The sequence below is a fragment of the Aphelocoma coerulescens genome, chromosome 2, assembly GCF_041296385.1.
Source record: "Aphelocoma coerulescens isolate FSJ_1873_10779 chromosome 2, UR_Acoe_1.0, whole genome shotgun sequence".
In the NCBI taxonomy this organism is placed as follows: domain Eukaryota; kingdom Metazoa; phylum Chordata; class Aves; order Passeriformes; family Corvidae; genus Aphelocoma; species Aphelocoma coerulescens.
Window position 1 is genome coordinate 29,318,166 of NC_091015.1, and position 15,523 is coordinate 29,333,688.

The window sequence follows — 15,523 nt, forward strand, 5'->3', positions numbered from 1 at the left end:
CATGTATACTTCAGCTTTGCTATTACCTCTAAATATGAGTTGCCAAAAAACTTTTTGTTATCTTGGCTTGTGTAAAGTGGTTATGCTGTTTAATTTTCCCTCAGAAGTGCTGTGAAAATGTATACAAGCTTGAAACATTTACAATGAATTTTAAACTTGTAAAGGGCTTCTAAACTTCTAAGTATTGTTTAATTGAGATACCACTTTCTTTTTTCAGATGTAGATTTGAAGCAATATATCTTAACAAACATAAGACAGGAAAAACATAGAAATATGTATTGAACCAATTTTTTAACAATCAGCTGCCAGACCTAAGTCTTCTCTGTTGGTGGACAGTAAAGAACTAATTGTAGTTTTTCCTTTTTTTTTTTTTAAATAAGGGAGCATTCAGAGTGCTGATGCTTTGAATGAATTCCAGCATGAGTAATTACATCCTACCATATTTAAATATCAATTATATGTGGTCCTTTTTTTATTCATTTCCTGTTTCACATTGCTGGATAATGTTGCTGTGCACTGCTGAACAGTAGCCACATTCACCCTAAAGCTGGCAATGTTTCTGTGGCAGACAAAGTGATATCTCTATGTCTTAAGGATGATTCTCTGAATGCTTCCACTCACACTAATTTTACTCTGGGACAGCTTCAGTAGTGTTGCTTTGGCTTACAGCAGCATAAGTGTGTATGGGGATTATGATACAATGGCAACTAAATAAATACCAAATCATAGATAGTGCTTGATAATGCAGGAAGTTGATTGATAGAAAGCTGAATCCTGTAAAATTCACTACTAAATATTAAAAAACCCCTATCTTAGTATTTAGCCTCTTGGTTTTTTTCCTCAAGTTAATCAGGATGAATTGTGAATATGGACTTTCCACTTCAACCAATTTACAGAACATTAGGCTCCTGGTATTTGTACTGTGTGCAGCAGTGTGGTATCTGATACTACTGTAACTACTCAATAGCTACACTAAGTGCTATTCAATTATTCTTTTCATTGAATATTATGCCAAATTTCTCTGAGGGAAAAATATAAGATTCTGTGACCAAAAAAAACCCCCATATTTATTTCTGAGGGACATGGCTGAGAGCCCAGGAGTGATGAGAAAATCAAATTATTTTCATTTTCTTGCAAGCCAACTTCATGCAGAGCAGAAATAAAACCAGATGAGAGAGGACTATTTCAGTTTGACTTTGATGGTATTGTGAGCTACTGAGTCCTCTAAACTCCAGGCCAAACACAAATTCAAGATAACCATGCAGTATTATGCCCATTATTTGCCAGAATATAGGGTCTGATACTATAGTGCTGACAAAAACAAAGTGTTTTCTGGTTGGCTCTAAAAGAAGCTGGATGTGATAGTTAAGTGTTTGCAGTCTTGCTTTATCTGGACTTTGGTTCTTAAGAGTCATTTTTGTATATTAATCATACGTTTGGGTTCCACTGACGGGTATCTGTGCAGCATCTTTCAGATGGGGCATCTATAGAATGGGGCTGGTCTCAACACCTATAGCATGAGCAGAAATTCCCTTAGTTGAGACTGGCCTCAGCTTTCAAGTTAAATTGTTATATTCTGTTATATTTGTGCAGAAATTTGATCTCTCCTGGTTGCAGCGACTAAGCAAATATCTGCAGTGGAATGTTAGGGCCTTGATTTATAAAATTACAGTTTTGAAGTAATGCTTTATGCTTGTGAAATCAGATAAAGGGTCACTGGTCTACTGGCTCTGTAGAAATTGAAGGTTTCTTAGCTTAGACATCACCAAACTATCCTAAAAGATAGAACAAGATCCAACAACAAATTAAGGTTACTGCTGAAAACTGAGCTGTTTACCAAGCAGCAAGACAAGCCTTGACCTTTTTTCGCAGTAGTCTTTTAATGGACAAAAGAAACACTGTTTATTTTCCCATCAGGAAATTTAAATCCAAAATTCAAAAGAGGGAGTAGTGACTCGGTGACCTTGACTTGCATAGAACAAAGCTTCAAACAGAGTTAAACTGTTCCTAGTGAGCCTGGCTGGTCTTTTGACAGTAATCTTGCATTACTTTTGGTTACCTAGAGTCCCTAGGCAGAGATTTATTCTGCACTCTAATTGCAAATACCCACATAAGGTGGCAATCTGAGAGATTTATAACTAATTGCAATGATTAAAGTGTTAATTCTGAAATATCTCATATATACCATTTTCATGTTTCTATCTAGTAAGCAAGATAAATCTGTGAACAGGAACTTCAGTGCACATCAGTCTTGTTGACTAAAGATCATGTATTGAGAGTTTGCTATTATGTGAAGAAAATTACTTATTAGAATAATGGTTTTGAAGTTGCATACAAGGCTGGCATCCTTTGGATTAATGTATTCATTTCATATAAATTAAAATAGGGTTTCGTATTATGGAACCAGGGCTAGGTGCAGTAATGGAGACAATATGTACGTGCAATCCACAGATGCCCTTAATTTTGGACACCAAGAAGAGATGTACCTGGAAGTAGTGGATGAATGTTTGTACATAGCCTGTACATGTATAATATTTCTGTTCACCTAATTCACACATGGACATGTTTGAAAATAAACCCATATATCATCTTCCTTCTTTAAGTGTGGATGCTGAAAAGCTAGAAGCAGTGAAATTTTCCAGCTTTCTGCCAGCATCATGTGAAAATTTTGCTTTCTCACGCAGGCTAGATGAAAACAGTGAAGAGGTTTTTGTAAACCAAGACTTTATCTGCACCTGCAAGCTTGTTATGCAGTACTGTTATGGTACATTAGAGAACTATTTTGAAATGGATGTTGTAGGGTCTTAACCAATCATCCTGGGAGGTGGATGGTCAGAGGACCAATAACCTTATGCCATTCAAGTGAACCAAGTTATATAAATGAGTTTGTAATTTATTAAATAATTCCATTCTTCCTGGACCTGATTTATGTCATTATTCTCGCTGTCCCCAGTACAACAGCAACATTTTAGCAGAACAAGAGTGAGTTTCATTCAAATCCCACTGAAGCCCAATTGCACTGGAAGACAGATCACTATTCAAGCTGTCAACAAAGAAGACTGATGTTGGTCATAAGTCCCTATTATCTGATGTGGGCTTGAGTTGAGATACAGCTGTGATCAATGCTACTTAACTGTACCATTACCTGATGGCTCATCTACACGTGGTAGAACAGAGACCAAATTATGCTGAAAAGAACTTATAAATGTGGTTGCTACCTGTGATGCTACACTGATAAACAAAGCATCAGCTCTGGATGATGCATTTTTTAGATGTACTTGGGTACCACACCCAGTGCAGCTGTAACAGTGCAGGGATGATTGTGCCAGAGCCTGAACTGCACATACTGCACAGGACTAGTAAAGAGGTCAGCTGTGGAATACACCTCCTAACATTACCTCTCATCCCAGCAAATCTAGTTGATTATTGAGATACTGACATTTTACTAGTTGGTTGTGTATCACCACAAGCACCCTATAAGATTTTGTATCCCAATTTCTAGGCTTATTGTTTCCTTGCAACTACTACTGAGAATATGTTGTGCTGTATTACAGCTGGCTGACTCATAAACTGCCACAGCTTCTGAAGATCTGAGCTTGTACATCCTGAATATTTGTCACACTGTAATGAAATAAAAGCCTCTGAAATAGGTGAGAAACACATGGGCATGCTCTAAGCTGGCCAGAGGTGGTGTCTTCCCATAGGGTTGTTGGGGACCCTTGTTTTGTACCTGCTTTGCCTTACATGGAGCAGAATCTCAGACTCCAGGTGAGCATCCTTATTCCCATAATACACCACTCCACAGAGTACCTTAACTCTGATTGTAATGGAGACTTCATTTCTTCCCTGTCTTCTTCTTTGGGCTGGACAGCAGTGTCCCTCAAGAGGCCATTACATATTGCTATGATGCAGTATTTCAGGAGGATGTTGACACAAAAATGAGCCTGTGAATGTCCTATGGATAAAACTGCCTTGTTTTGGTTTGATTTTGAAAAGAAGTATCAAATATGACCATTAAGACAAGAATGAATGAATCTAAATTCTCTTTGTCTAACTCTCTGCTTAAAAACTTCATTATCTGCTGTCTTTTTTTTTTAAATCAGATTGTGCTTCTAAGGCTAAAGCATGTTGGATGCCTGGAAGCATTTCTGTTTTCAGTGAGAACCTCTGTTAACATGACTCAATCCCTTGTAAATGCAGACATGCACTCAGCAAATTTTATAAGCCCTGAGATGAATTTAGAAGCACAAAAATGGTGGAGCAGCCTAATCCTTCCTACAGAAGATAATGTTTAAACAAATTTACTTCATTCAATGAAACACCTGGGCAAGCTTATTTAATATAGTCTTTGCATTTAATTATCTCCTCTGAAGGGGCACTTGCCATATTTCAAAATATGATTATTTTCTTTGGTATTAATTATTTTAAGATCCTCAAAGGAAACTGGGAGAGAAATAGAAAAAGGGGGTCTTAATTAACCTGAGACACAAAAAGTCATCTTTTGGAATAGGGAAGATGGGAGATGGAACTGAAAATAAATAGTGCTTTAAAAATCATGAATAATGAAGAACAGCTCTTAAAACCTGAAAAGAATTCTGTAGGAAGGTGTTGTTGCTAGGCATTAATATCAGAAAGGCACACTTCCACATTAAACTGTCTTATGGAGGAAAGACAGTAATGGAAAAAAATATTTCTGTGAAGAAATCAATATGAACAAAATTACTGGCGGAAGTCAAAGAAGTGCAAAATTATGATATACCCAGAGAACAACACAGCCCAGAATCAGCTTCTTTAGTTCTTTTCTCATTTTGCTCCTGTGGGGATGGCATAAAGAAAGCTATTCCTTTTGGGAAGGATTTATTCCACAATATATTTCTGGCAAGTAGTTTTACTAAAAGTGGTATCACTGCACAATCCTATTACTCCTGTCCTTGCAAGAAGGAATACTGTATGTGCAAACAGGAGGCCCTGTTCTCCCCACCACAACTGGAACTGCAATAGGAATGGGGTTTGGATGTTCTTATTCTCGATAGCCAATTAGCACACTATAGCAACTTGTGCATAAGTAATTAGATCACTGGGGGGTTTTGCTTCATCATTACTCCATGAAATAATATTTGCTATGTAGGTTTGTGCAGGACAAATGTAGTTGTATGTATGTATCCTCTAAAAGTTGCTTTGGTTGCCTAGGCACAAGCAAGAGGGAATTGTGCATGTTTTGGGCAATTACTCAGCGTGGAACTTCTAGGTTACTCATTTAATGGTAGTTTGCTACTTGAAAGTCTAAATGCAGTCTTGCAAAGATAATTTTATATGGGCCTTAACCTTTGTAAGAAGCCAGACAGTACCTCATGCTGTTAGCAACAGATTTGCCTTGTATTCTACTGCTATGAACTGTATGTTCCACGCTCTGTAGGTGTGAAAAGGGATTAAAACTGGTTTTACAAAAGACATTCCTCTGACTTTTAATCTGTCAATTGTGAGGCAATCACACAAATTTTAATTTCCAGACAAAGTGAAAGCAGTTACCAAATCATACTCCTGCTTCACCTAGAAAACAAATTAAACTCTTTTATGCTACTTGCAAAAGTAATTCTAAGTCAGCTCTCACAGTTGAAGACAAGACTTGGTTTTCCCTTAATTTTTTAAAAGGCATGAGATTTATTTTGCTTTTCTGTAGACACTGTGTAGGTGGTTAAAATCTCTCTTTTTCATTGCTGATCATTCCAACTCATCCAAAAATGCTTTGTTGAGCTGAGTCTTGGTGTTGAAAGTGTGTGCTTTTTCTGGGAAACTTTTGAAATGATAGGAAATGCTTGTGAAATATTGAAAATAATGAGAGAAAAATATTTTCTGATCGTTTGTGTTCTTTGCAAAGGAATACATTTTCACGATCAAATTAAAATATATTGCTATTTTGTCACAGAATTATACTCAAGCCATTCCCAGAGACAGCATGGCAAGTAGCAAGTCCAGAGGAGGTCAATCAACATGCTCAGAGGGCTGGGATACCTCTTCTATGAAGCCAGGCTGAGAGCTAGAGCCGCTCATCCTGGAAAAGAGAATATTCTGGGAAGAACTTAGAGCACCTTCCAGTACCTAAAGGGCCCACAGGAGAGCTGGGGAGGAAATTTTGACAAGGGCATGGACAGGATATGGGGGAATGTCCTCAAACAGAAAAAGAATAAATTTGGATCATATATAAAGAATAAATTGTTTATTGTGAGGGTGATGAGGCACTAGAACAAATTGTCCAGAGAAGCTGTGGATGTCACATCCCTCGAAGTGTTCAAGGCCAGGCTGGATGAGACTTTGAAGTGGAAAGTGTCCCTGTTCATGGCAGGGGTGTTGGAACTAGATGATTTTTGAGATCCCTTACAAATGAAGCCAGTCTATCATTCTATGAGACCCATACTCCTCTCCTCTGTAAGGTGGCAGTGAGTTCAGTACGTCAGTCCTCTCTGAAATCATCCTTTGAATATTGTGTCACCATATTCACGTATGGCACCCTTGAAGATGGAAGTGTATAGAAATCAGAGTCTGTAAGGTCTCAAAGGGGGCAGGAGTTCAGAGCTGTGCTGTCCTGGAACTAGTGGCAGGGCCAGCAGCCGTCGGGCATGCCAGCAGGCAGGTGCTAAGGTGGGCTCCTTATCCGACATGTCGTGTGACTGCCTGGTGGATGGATGGTCCGCTGCCAGCAGAGGCCTCTGCACCTGCAGATAAAATCACAGGATGAGTCAGGTTGGAAAAGACCTCTGAGAAGATTGAGTCCAATCTATGACTGAACCACCACTAAGTCACATGTCTAGTCTTTCCTTAAACACTCCCAGGGATGATGACTCCACCATCACCCTGGGCAGCCCATTCCAACGTCTAGAAACCCTTTCTGTGAAGAAATTCCTCCTAATGTCCAACCTAAACCTCCCCTGATGCAGCTTGAGAGTATGTCCTCTTGCCCTGTCCTGTCGCTGGTTGCCTGGGAGAAGAGGTCGACCCCCCACCCCGCTCCAACCTCTTTTCAGGCAGTTGTAGAGGGCGATAAGGTCACCTGAGCCTCCCGTTCTCCGCACCCCGGCCCTGCCCGCTCACGGTGACCCGCTGGGCTCACGGGCGCTCGGGGGAGCTCCCAGCGCCGTGACACGGCACGGGGGGCGGCGGGGCGGGGGGGCCGGCGCTGAGGAGGTGGAGGAGGAGGAGGAGGAGGAGGAGTGGGCACGGACTGAGAGGGTAAAAGCGAGGGGAGGTGAAGGAGCGGGGCTGAGAGGGGAGGAAGCGGAGAGGAGGCAGGAGCGCCGCGGGACGAGCTGCCCGGGGCTGCCCTGCCGGGCCATGTCGCGGCGGGACGGCGGCGGGACGGGGCTGCTGCTGTGGCTGCTGCTGTGGCTGTGGCTGTGCGCGCTGGGCCCCGGCCCGGCCGCCGCCTGCAGCCCGCGCTGCCGGCACGGCGGGCTCTGCCTCGGCGACGGCTCCTGCCTCTGCTCCAAGGGCTACGAGGGCGAGCGCTGCCAGCACGGTAACAGCGGGCGGGGTGCGCCGGCTCCGGGGCGCCTCCGGGGGCGGCAGGCATGGGCACAAGCGCTGCCTTCGCTCGCTATCGGGCCAGCCCTCCGGCGACTAATCCCTCCGGGAAGGTCTGAGGAGCTGGGGCTTGGATCTGGTGTGAGAGGAGGGTAGTGAGGTGCCGGGGAGGACCTAAAGACGGAGAGGTGGAAAAAGAGAGTTAACGCATCCTTTGGTAAGGTGAGGCAGGGATAGCAAACTAATGGAGCCCAGCCAAGAGCCGGCGTGAAGACCTCACGTTGGTAAGCAGACCCCGCTGTCAGAAACGGCTGTGGGTCCGTAGAGAGCTTTTTCCCCCTTGGATGTTGAGTTAGAAGCTACTCACTAGACAGGCTTCGGTGTTCTATTCCTCCTATTGCTTTAACTGTGCATGCTTAAATACTCCCCTGGAAGTATGTAAGGAATCACAGAATCAGTCAGGTTGGAAGGGACCACAGTGGGTCATCTCGTCCAACATCCCTGCCCAAGCAGGGTCATCCTAGAACGCAATGCACAGGATTGCATCCAGATGGTTCTTGAATGCTTTTAGAGTCTTTATAGCATTCTAAGCCTCAGTAGCATTTGACTAGTATTTCTAGGTGCAATTAGTCAGGACTAGTCACTAACAAAAATCTCCAAAAAGTGTGTAGAAAGTAGATTATTTTCTGGGTTTCTTTTTATTTAGAATATGTTGTGCTTGTAAAAGTACTGTAGTTTACTTCCTGGATGTTACCTGACGCACGGAGTCATTTGTACATCCCCTTTCCACGGTAGGAGGCATAAAGCTAGGATGGAGTCTGTTCCTGTTAGTGTCCACAGAGAGACAAAAGTATTTTTGAAAATGCCACCTAATATGCAAAAGCGAACATTGGGAAGAAGAGTTTTAGTTTAAACCCTGTTCAATGTAACACGTTAAATTTCTAAATCCCTTTTTTAAAAGTTTAACTGTAGAGCTTGTGGCTATTAATTGCTAAAAAATCACTCAGTGTCAGGAGTTCCTTTGCTTTGCACGTTGTCCTATGTGAAGAGGTGATATAATTGTGCAATATTTGTTCTAATTTTCAATGTCTTTCATTTAAATTGCAATTTATTTTTTTTAACTCTGAGATGAGTTGCTGAAAATTTCATTCAGCAGTGTAGTTATTCATGGAGTGTTGTTTCATTTAAAGGCTGAGGCTAGCGGGTGGTAACAAATGATGTATAGCTAATGTGCTGTGCAGTGAAGATTAAAAACTATGCTATATGAACTGTTCCAAACAACTGTTGGTTCCTAGACATTTTGGGGTTTAAGGGAGAGGTAAAATATTGCTGGAGAGGCAGATCGGTTCTTGAGCTAGAGAGGTGAACTGTCTGGAATTGTTAGGGGAAACCACTGAATCCTTGTGCTCATAAGGCCATCAACGTAGAAAAAACATTGGGTAAATGAAGCTTCATCCCTTGTTCTGTCAAGAAAACCGAACTGAAAACTCTATGAAATGACACAGAAACAGAATTTTTCTTAAATCAGGAGCTCTTGTATGGCACTTCCAAAGAACTGAGAGCACCTGGTAAAAGTTAGGGAGAGCTGAGCACTGGCTGGTTTTTTCATACATGTCTCCATCCTTTATTTGCCTGCTAATACTCATTCTGCATGTACTAATGTGAAAAGTCCTCTATTCTTCAGCTGGGTTGCTTGAGAGTGCTATAAGTATATGGGGACAAAATCAGGGTGGTGTTACCCATCGTTCATATTTTCCCTTTTCTTCCCTCTGTTTCATAGTTTTCACCCATCCAGTCAAAGGATTAGTAGAGAACCCATCTCACACCAGCAGCTAACTCAGATGAGGCTCCCAGAAAGAGATGGGTTCTAAAATCTGTGTGTGAATAAACAAATGCTTTCTCAGACAGCAGGGCTGATTCAGTCTATGTTATAGGCAATTTATTTGCAATCTGACTGGATTTATCCAGAATTTTGCAAAATTGAGATTTTTATTTGTACCTTATCGAGCCTGTCCAAGCTGTCAGCAATGAAAAAGTTGCAGGATTTGTGATGATCATAGATGCTTTGCTCCCAACAGATAATTACAGTTATGAGAAAAGTTACATTTATCTTGGATGCTTGCTAAACAAACACTGTACATTTCAGAAAGGTCTCTGAAAAGCCAGCTGAAGCAAATAAAGGAAAAAAAAAAAGAGCGTGGGGGAGAAAGAAACCCTGAGTTATTTCTGGAGACGTTTTAGAGAAGAGATATAAGGAATAGAGCATGTAGTTTTTCTGAAGAGGAACATAGGAATCCAGTAAAGAGTAAAAAGTCTGATGTGTCATCTCAAGAATCACAAGATGCCTCTCAAGTTGTAACATCTTTTTATTAAATCATTTCTATTTATCACCTATTTTCTTACCTGTCATTTCTCCATTTTGGTTATCAAAAAGCTTTTTTGGCAGTCCAGCTGTGCTCCTTTTTAATATGGCTCTTTCTTCTGCCTGTTCTGTCCAGGCTCAAAACATTCCTTAGTTTGGAGTGCTTAAAAGCTTAGTATGGTGGAGTACTCCCTGTGCAGGGAAATCATTTCACCTTATCAGCAACGTAAGATGATGTGGCAGGTATATCTTAGAAAATAAGAAGACAGACTGATGAAAATATAATAATGTGCAAATTTCTTATATATTTGAATAGTAAGTTTAGTAAGATTCACCAATATTTATCCAACCTTTCTTTGTTGTCTGTCTTACAGCTACATGTTATCCAAAATGCAAAAATGGTGGAGAGTGCCTCCGACCTGGAAAATGCAGATGTCCACCTGGCTATGGGGGTAGATACTGTCATAAAGGTAAGACCCAAGCGAGCAGTAGCTTGGAAAGACAAGGAGTTTGAAAACAGACTAAATTAATTTGGGACTCCTTAAAGTCCTGGATCTGATGCATTTTGAAATAATGACCTTAATTCTGTAAATCTCTGACCTTACTGTCAAGACATGCATGGCCTAGAGGATGTGCATGCTTGCAGGAGGATGGGATGGAGTACATGTACTGAAATGTGTTGTGAGAGTTTTTTCCCTTGGAAAATACCCTGTTCATGTGCTACGTAAATATTCTATTCTATTTAGCTCTATAACAGATTCTGTCTAAATAATTTCTTGGGATGGTTGTATAGATACATATTTCTTCATTAGGTGGTTGAAACTTTTATGTAGCATCTGCAAGATGGTAACATTGAGGGCAAGTCACTGAAGATACGTGTGGCAACATATTGTTCAAACAGCAACATATTGTTCAGACATAATGGGAGATGACAGAAAAGGAGTAGCAAAGACCATTTTTATGGTTTTGTGAAGCCTATTGAATATAGGCATGGATTGGAAAAGGCAATCCAAGAAAACAGTTATGTTGTGCATGTACAAACTTGTGTTGTGAGGCAATGTGCTATTATAGAATCTCACAGAATCACAGACTGGGCGAGGTTGGAAGGGACCTCTGGAGGTCATAATTTCCAAGCTCCCTGCTCAAGCAGGGCTACCTAGAGCCAGCTGCTGAGTGCCATGTCTTTATGGCTTTTGAATATCTCCAAAGACAGAGATTCCACAATTTCCAGGGCAATCTGTACCACCATTTGGTCACTCTCACTGTGAAGACCTGATGGTGATTTTCTCATCCTTAATGTGGCTGGAAATGGTTTCCAGGATCAGTTCTTGTACTGCCTCACCAGGGATTGAGGTGAGGCAGACCAGCCTGTAGTTCCCTGGGTCCTCCTTGCCCTTCTAGAAGACTGGAGTAATATTTGCTTTCATCCAGTCTTCATGCACTTCTCTCTGTCACCGTGATTGATCAAATACAATCAATATTAAATACATTAACCTACATTGTGTGACAAAGTAATATGCAAACAAGCTTTGAAGAGCTTTTCCAGCTGTGGTGGATTTGTCTTTCATGTCCTTGCATGTTCAGTATTTGTGCAAAAAATCTGTTAGCTGAAGTTGTGCTCAATACTTGTGGTTGAACAAGATATTTCGACATTTTTTCTGCAAATTATCAAGCAGACATCCAAACTGTCCATTTTTATAATGAAGGATGGCTGTTTCTCTTCAGTACAGTGAAGGTGGTGTATAATATACTTTCATACTTGTGGAAGGAAGCATTTGGTTGTACGGAACAGTAATTGTGCCGCTTTCGAAGATCGTTCTCTCCACAGTTGATACCAATCGTATGTCTGGCATAAATAATGCTTCATTAATGAGGCCTTCCGGGCTTTGTTGTGTAGAACAATTCTGAAATGAGGAGGCTAACTTAAGTATTTGGCCTTTGGGAAGGCACTGCTTAACTTGACTGTAGTGATAGTTTCATTTGTCAAAGGAATATCCCCATCTCTTCTTCCTCTTGTTACATGAAGGTCCTGTCAGGTAAGAAAATACATGAATCCTTAACCACGTGATACTGGCTTACCAGCTGTGATTTGGAAAGCTTGATACAAATATGCATGTTAGTAGTTCCTGCAGTGTAGCTGATGAACAGTGGTGTTACTGGTGAGAAGTAGAACAGTGCCTTGCTCTGAACTGTTGAAATTTTAGTCTTTGCAGATATGATAAAACAAGTAGTTGATGCCAGATGAGCTGTTTAAAGACAATTATTTGAGGTCCTATGCTGCTTCTGAAATGTATGCTGTATGCTGTCTTCCACAGTAAGCTGTGAAGGAGGCTGTCAGAATGGTGGGGAATGCATCTCTGTCAATGGAGTGGTGAAGTGCCTTTGTGCTTCTGGCTGGACAGGATCAAGATGTCAGGAAGGTGTGTGTCAACATTCATGCAAATATTTATATTAATACTAAAACTGCAGCAACAAAAACATTTTAAAAGTATTAAGGGACTAATAAGAATGGAAATTGCATTACTACAGAAATGAGTGACCTACATTATGGGTACATACACAGATAAAATAATGTGAAATTATTTTGCATTAAGGTGTACAATGTTCACATTTAAACCAAGGTTCATAATACAGTACCTATATTTTTTTTTTTCCATTTCCATGGTCCTGGAAATGCTTTTGGAGTTAAAGAAGTTGAATATCTGGCCTAGAGGAAAGTGTGTTTTGCCATTTTGACTTGTATCATCCTGAATCTTTCATTCTGTCAGGATTCTTTTACATCAGTTTTATAAATCCTGCTGACTTACCCATTCTTTTTCTTGTAGCAATTTGTCCTCAAGGTTGTCGGAATAATGGAGCTTGTGTGGCTCCTGGGATTTGTAGCTGTCCAGCTGGATGGGTCGGTAGAGCATGTCACTTAGGTAAATGACTTCTGACATTTTTCATTTATCCTTTCCTCTGCTTGTTTGATTTACCAATCAAAGTGTTCAAATCTTCAGTGCCTAACAAAGCTTCCAGGGAAAGTATCTTTGAATAGTAACTGAGAGCTGCTTCCATGTACTGGGGCTCTTACAAGCATGCATAAGGAGTAGATGGCTGTTCAGTTTGGTCAGAAACACAGAACTTTTCCACTTTGAAAGAGCTTCAGATTTTGGTTGTCACCAAATTAATTACTAGGTATGTCTTATTGGTATTTCTGAAATATTGTCTGTAAACTGAGACCCCAGTACAAAGAACTGAAAATGACAGAAATACTATTGCTACTGGTGTGAGTTAGAAGCTTCATTAAATTTTACAGACATGTAAAATTGAAACTCACTTCTCACTTTGAGGATAAGTTGAAGAATCAACTCCAGGTGTTCTTAGAATTCTGAAAGCTGCCTGTAATCAGGATTAGTACTGACACTCTTGCTGAACAACTGCTTCTGTTTTCACAAACTTTGATTCACAAAGGCAGGCGATTATAAAGTCTTTAATCTACACTTCTCAGGCCTTGTACGCTTGTAACAGCACTGCCCTGATGCTAAAGGCAATAGTCCTGACACTACAAAAGGAAAAGGTTTTTTGTTTGCTCTCTGGGAGACTGAAAAAAACCTCGTGCAAACATTGGTTTTGAACTGGATATTGTAGGGGGCACGGTCTCTGGATTAAGTCCTCTGCATCTGATATTTTGGCATGGCCGTGGGAATTTAATCAGCTAGTGCTAGTTCTACAATATATATGGTCAAGCAAACATTAGCAAGTAACCTTTTGATGTTCCCATTGACCATCAGAATGCTTCTCTTTGTATTCATCAGAGTATTGAGATACAAGGTGATATTAAAAGCCAAGTGTGGGAGTTGCAGAGAACTTACAGAATGCTAGCTCCATTCCCTGCAGCTGCAGTAATGGTGGAAGTGTTCAGGTTCTTAATGTCAAAATAATTACTGTTCCCAAACTAACTAGATCTGCATCAAGTTCAACTTCTTTTGGTGTACATGCTCATAAACAAATTGCAGCCCCTGGCTTGTCAGCTGAACTGGTGTGTAGCAGGGGACAGCTGAAGCTGTGCCCACTCAGCCTTCCTCTGTTCTTGTGGGGGAAGAGGAGGGCAGTGTGTGAGACACTGATAGGATGTAGTGACTGTTTCCTCATGGGTGTGGATCCAAGAACTGGCTTGAATAAGTTTCAGCAGGAATTTTTATTGTTCTCTCACTTTTATGGGGGCAACTGTCTCAAAAAATGCCGATGCCTTAAAGAACAGAAATTATAGTATTTTAAAAGGGAAATTGAGCATGAATAAGACTAGATGTACTGTGCCTGTATTCCAGTGAAGGCCACGATGCCATAAATTGAGAGGCATTGCTTTTCAGTTCTTCCATTATGCTTTTATTTATAATGTCCCAGTGCAGTCACCAGGGAGCAATTCTGCTACCACAGTGAGACAAAGAGAAAAATGATCCTGTGTTGTGCTCAAGACATACTGTGTATCTGGTGTCTCATTTCAGCTGTGTGTAAACTGCCCTGCCAACATGGAGGGAAATGCATCGCTCCAAACGTGTGTAGATGTCGAGTGCCGTACTCTGGGCCACAGTGTACAAAGAAAAGGAAGGAATGAAGCAACTTCAGCCAAGATAAGCTGCATTTTTTTTCATGTAACCATACAGAGAGGAAGTCTGCCGCAGTGGGGGGACCTTAAAATAAACACGATAACTTGATTTCAGACAGCTTTTTGTCCTCACTATATTAAGTAAATGCTTTTCTATATGAAAGTATTGCTGATTGTAGGGAAGTTATTATAAATATCCAACTGTGTGCAGTGTATGACAAGTTTTTTCCTCATTTTTTCTTCATAAGCAGAAGTATTATGCCTTGGTCAGTACAGCTGACCTTGAAATAAAATTTTTCTTCTAATCGAGTACTTCAGAACAGATCTCTGCTCTTCTTTTTGATTTTTCTCCCCTTTGACTAGACTTATTGTGTTATAATTACATTTTTTAAAAGCACATGAAACAAAAATCCCTCAATTCAGATCATCAGAAGTGAATGTTAGTTCAAGTATAATTTGCTTTCAATGAGATTAAACAGTTGCAAGAGGAAACTTGCAGAGTTTGCAAGTCTCTGGAACATTACCAAACTGCAAAGCTTCTTATTTAAATCGTGGTTATCACTTTATGTCTGCTTCCTGTCCCTCCCCCCAGTCTGATCTGGATCTCAATCAGCTAAACAGTATTTAAATAAAAACCCCAACAACCGACCCTCCCCCCGCCCCCATACTTGTTCAGACAATTCTGCTGTTACTTTCTAAAAGCTTAATCCATGCTGATACTCTAAGAGTCCTTATCTTGACTACTTCTACAGTCATATTATCTGATCATCTCTCAACTTCCAATTATTTCTTTTCCTTATCCCAGTGAGGCAGGAAAATATACTTTTCTTCTGGAGACATTGATAATTCTATGCTATTCAAGACTGTGTTGTTACAGCAGCAGTATAATGGCAGGCTACAGACTAGCAGGGAGGAAAAGCTGTGCCTGTCACAAATCACATGTGTGGGGGATGTTTGTGCTTGCCTTCTGGAAATGTTCCCATTTGGCTTCATTTAGGTTTTGCAGCCTTTTGAATGGGCTGCAGATTGGACTGAGTCTCCTATGTTCACTGTTC

The 15,523-nt window shown here is 40.7% G+C and overlaps 1 protein-coding gene across 1 annotated transcript; it reads left to right on the forward strand.

Moving 5' to 3' along the window:
• The first annotated feature begins 7,275 nt into the window (after window positions 1-7,275).
• LOC138105658 (wnt inhibitory factor 1-like) lies at window positions 7,276-14,780 on the forward strand. The gene is made up of 5 exons (XM_069005777.1): window positions 7,276-7,513; window positions 10,255-10,350; window positions 12,196-12,300; window positions 12,706-12,801; window positions 14,368-14,780. The coding sequence occupies exons 1-5, from the start codon at window positions 7,330-7,332 to the stop codon at window positions 14,475-14,477; spliced, it is 591 nt and encodes a 196-aa protein (XP_068861878.1). The 5' UTR covers window positions 7,276-7,329; the 3' UTR covers window positions 14,478-14,780.
• The last annotated feature ends 743 nt before the right edge of the window (window positions 14,781-15,523 follow it).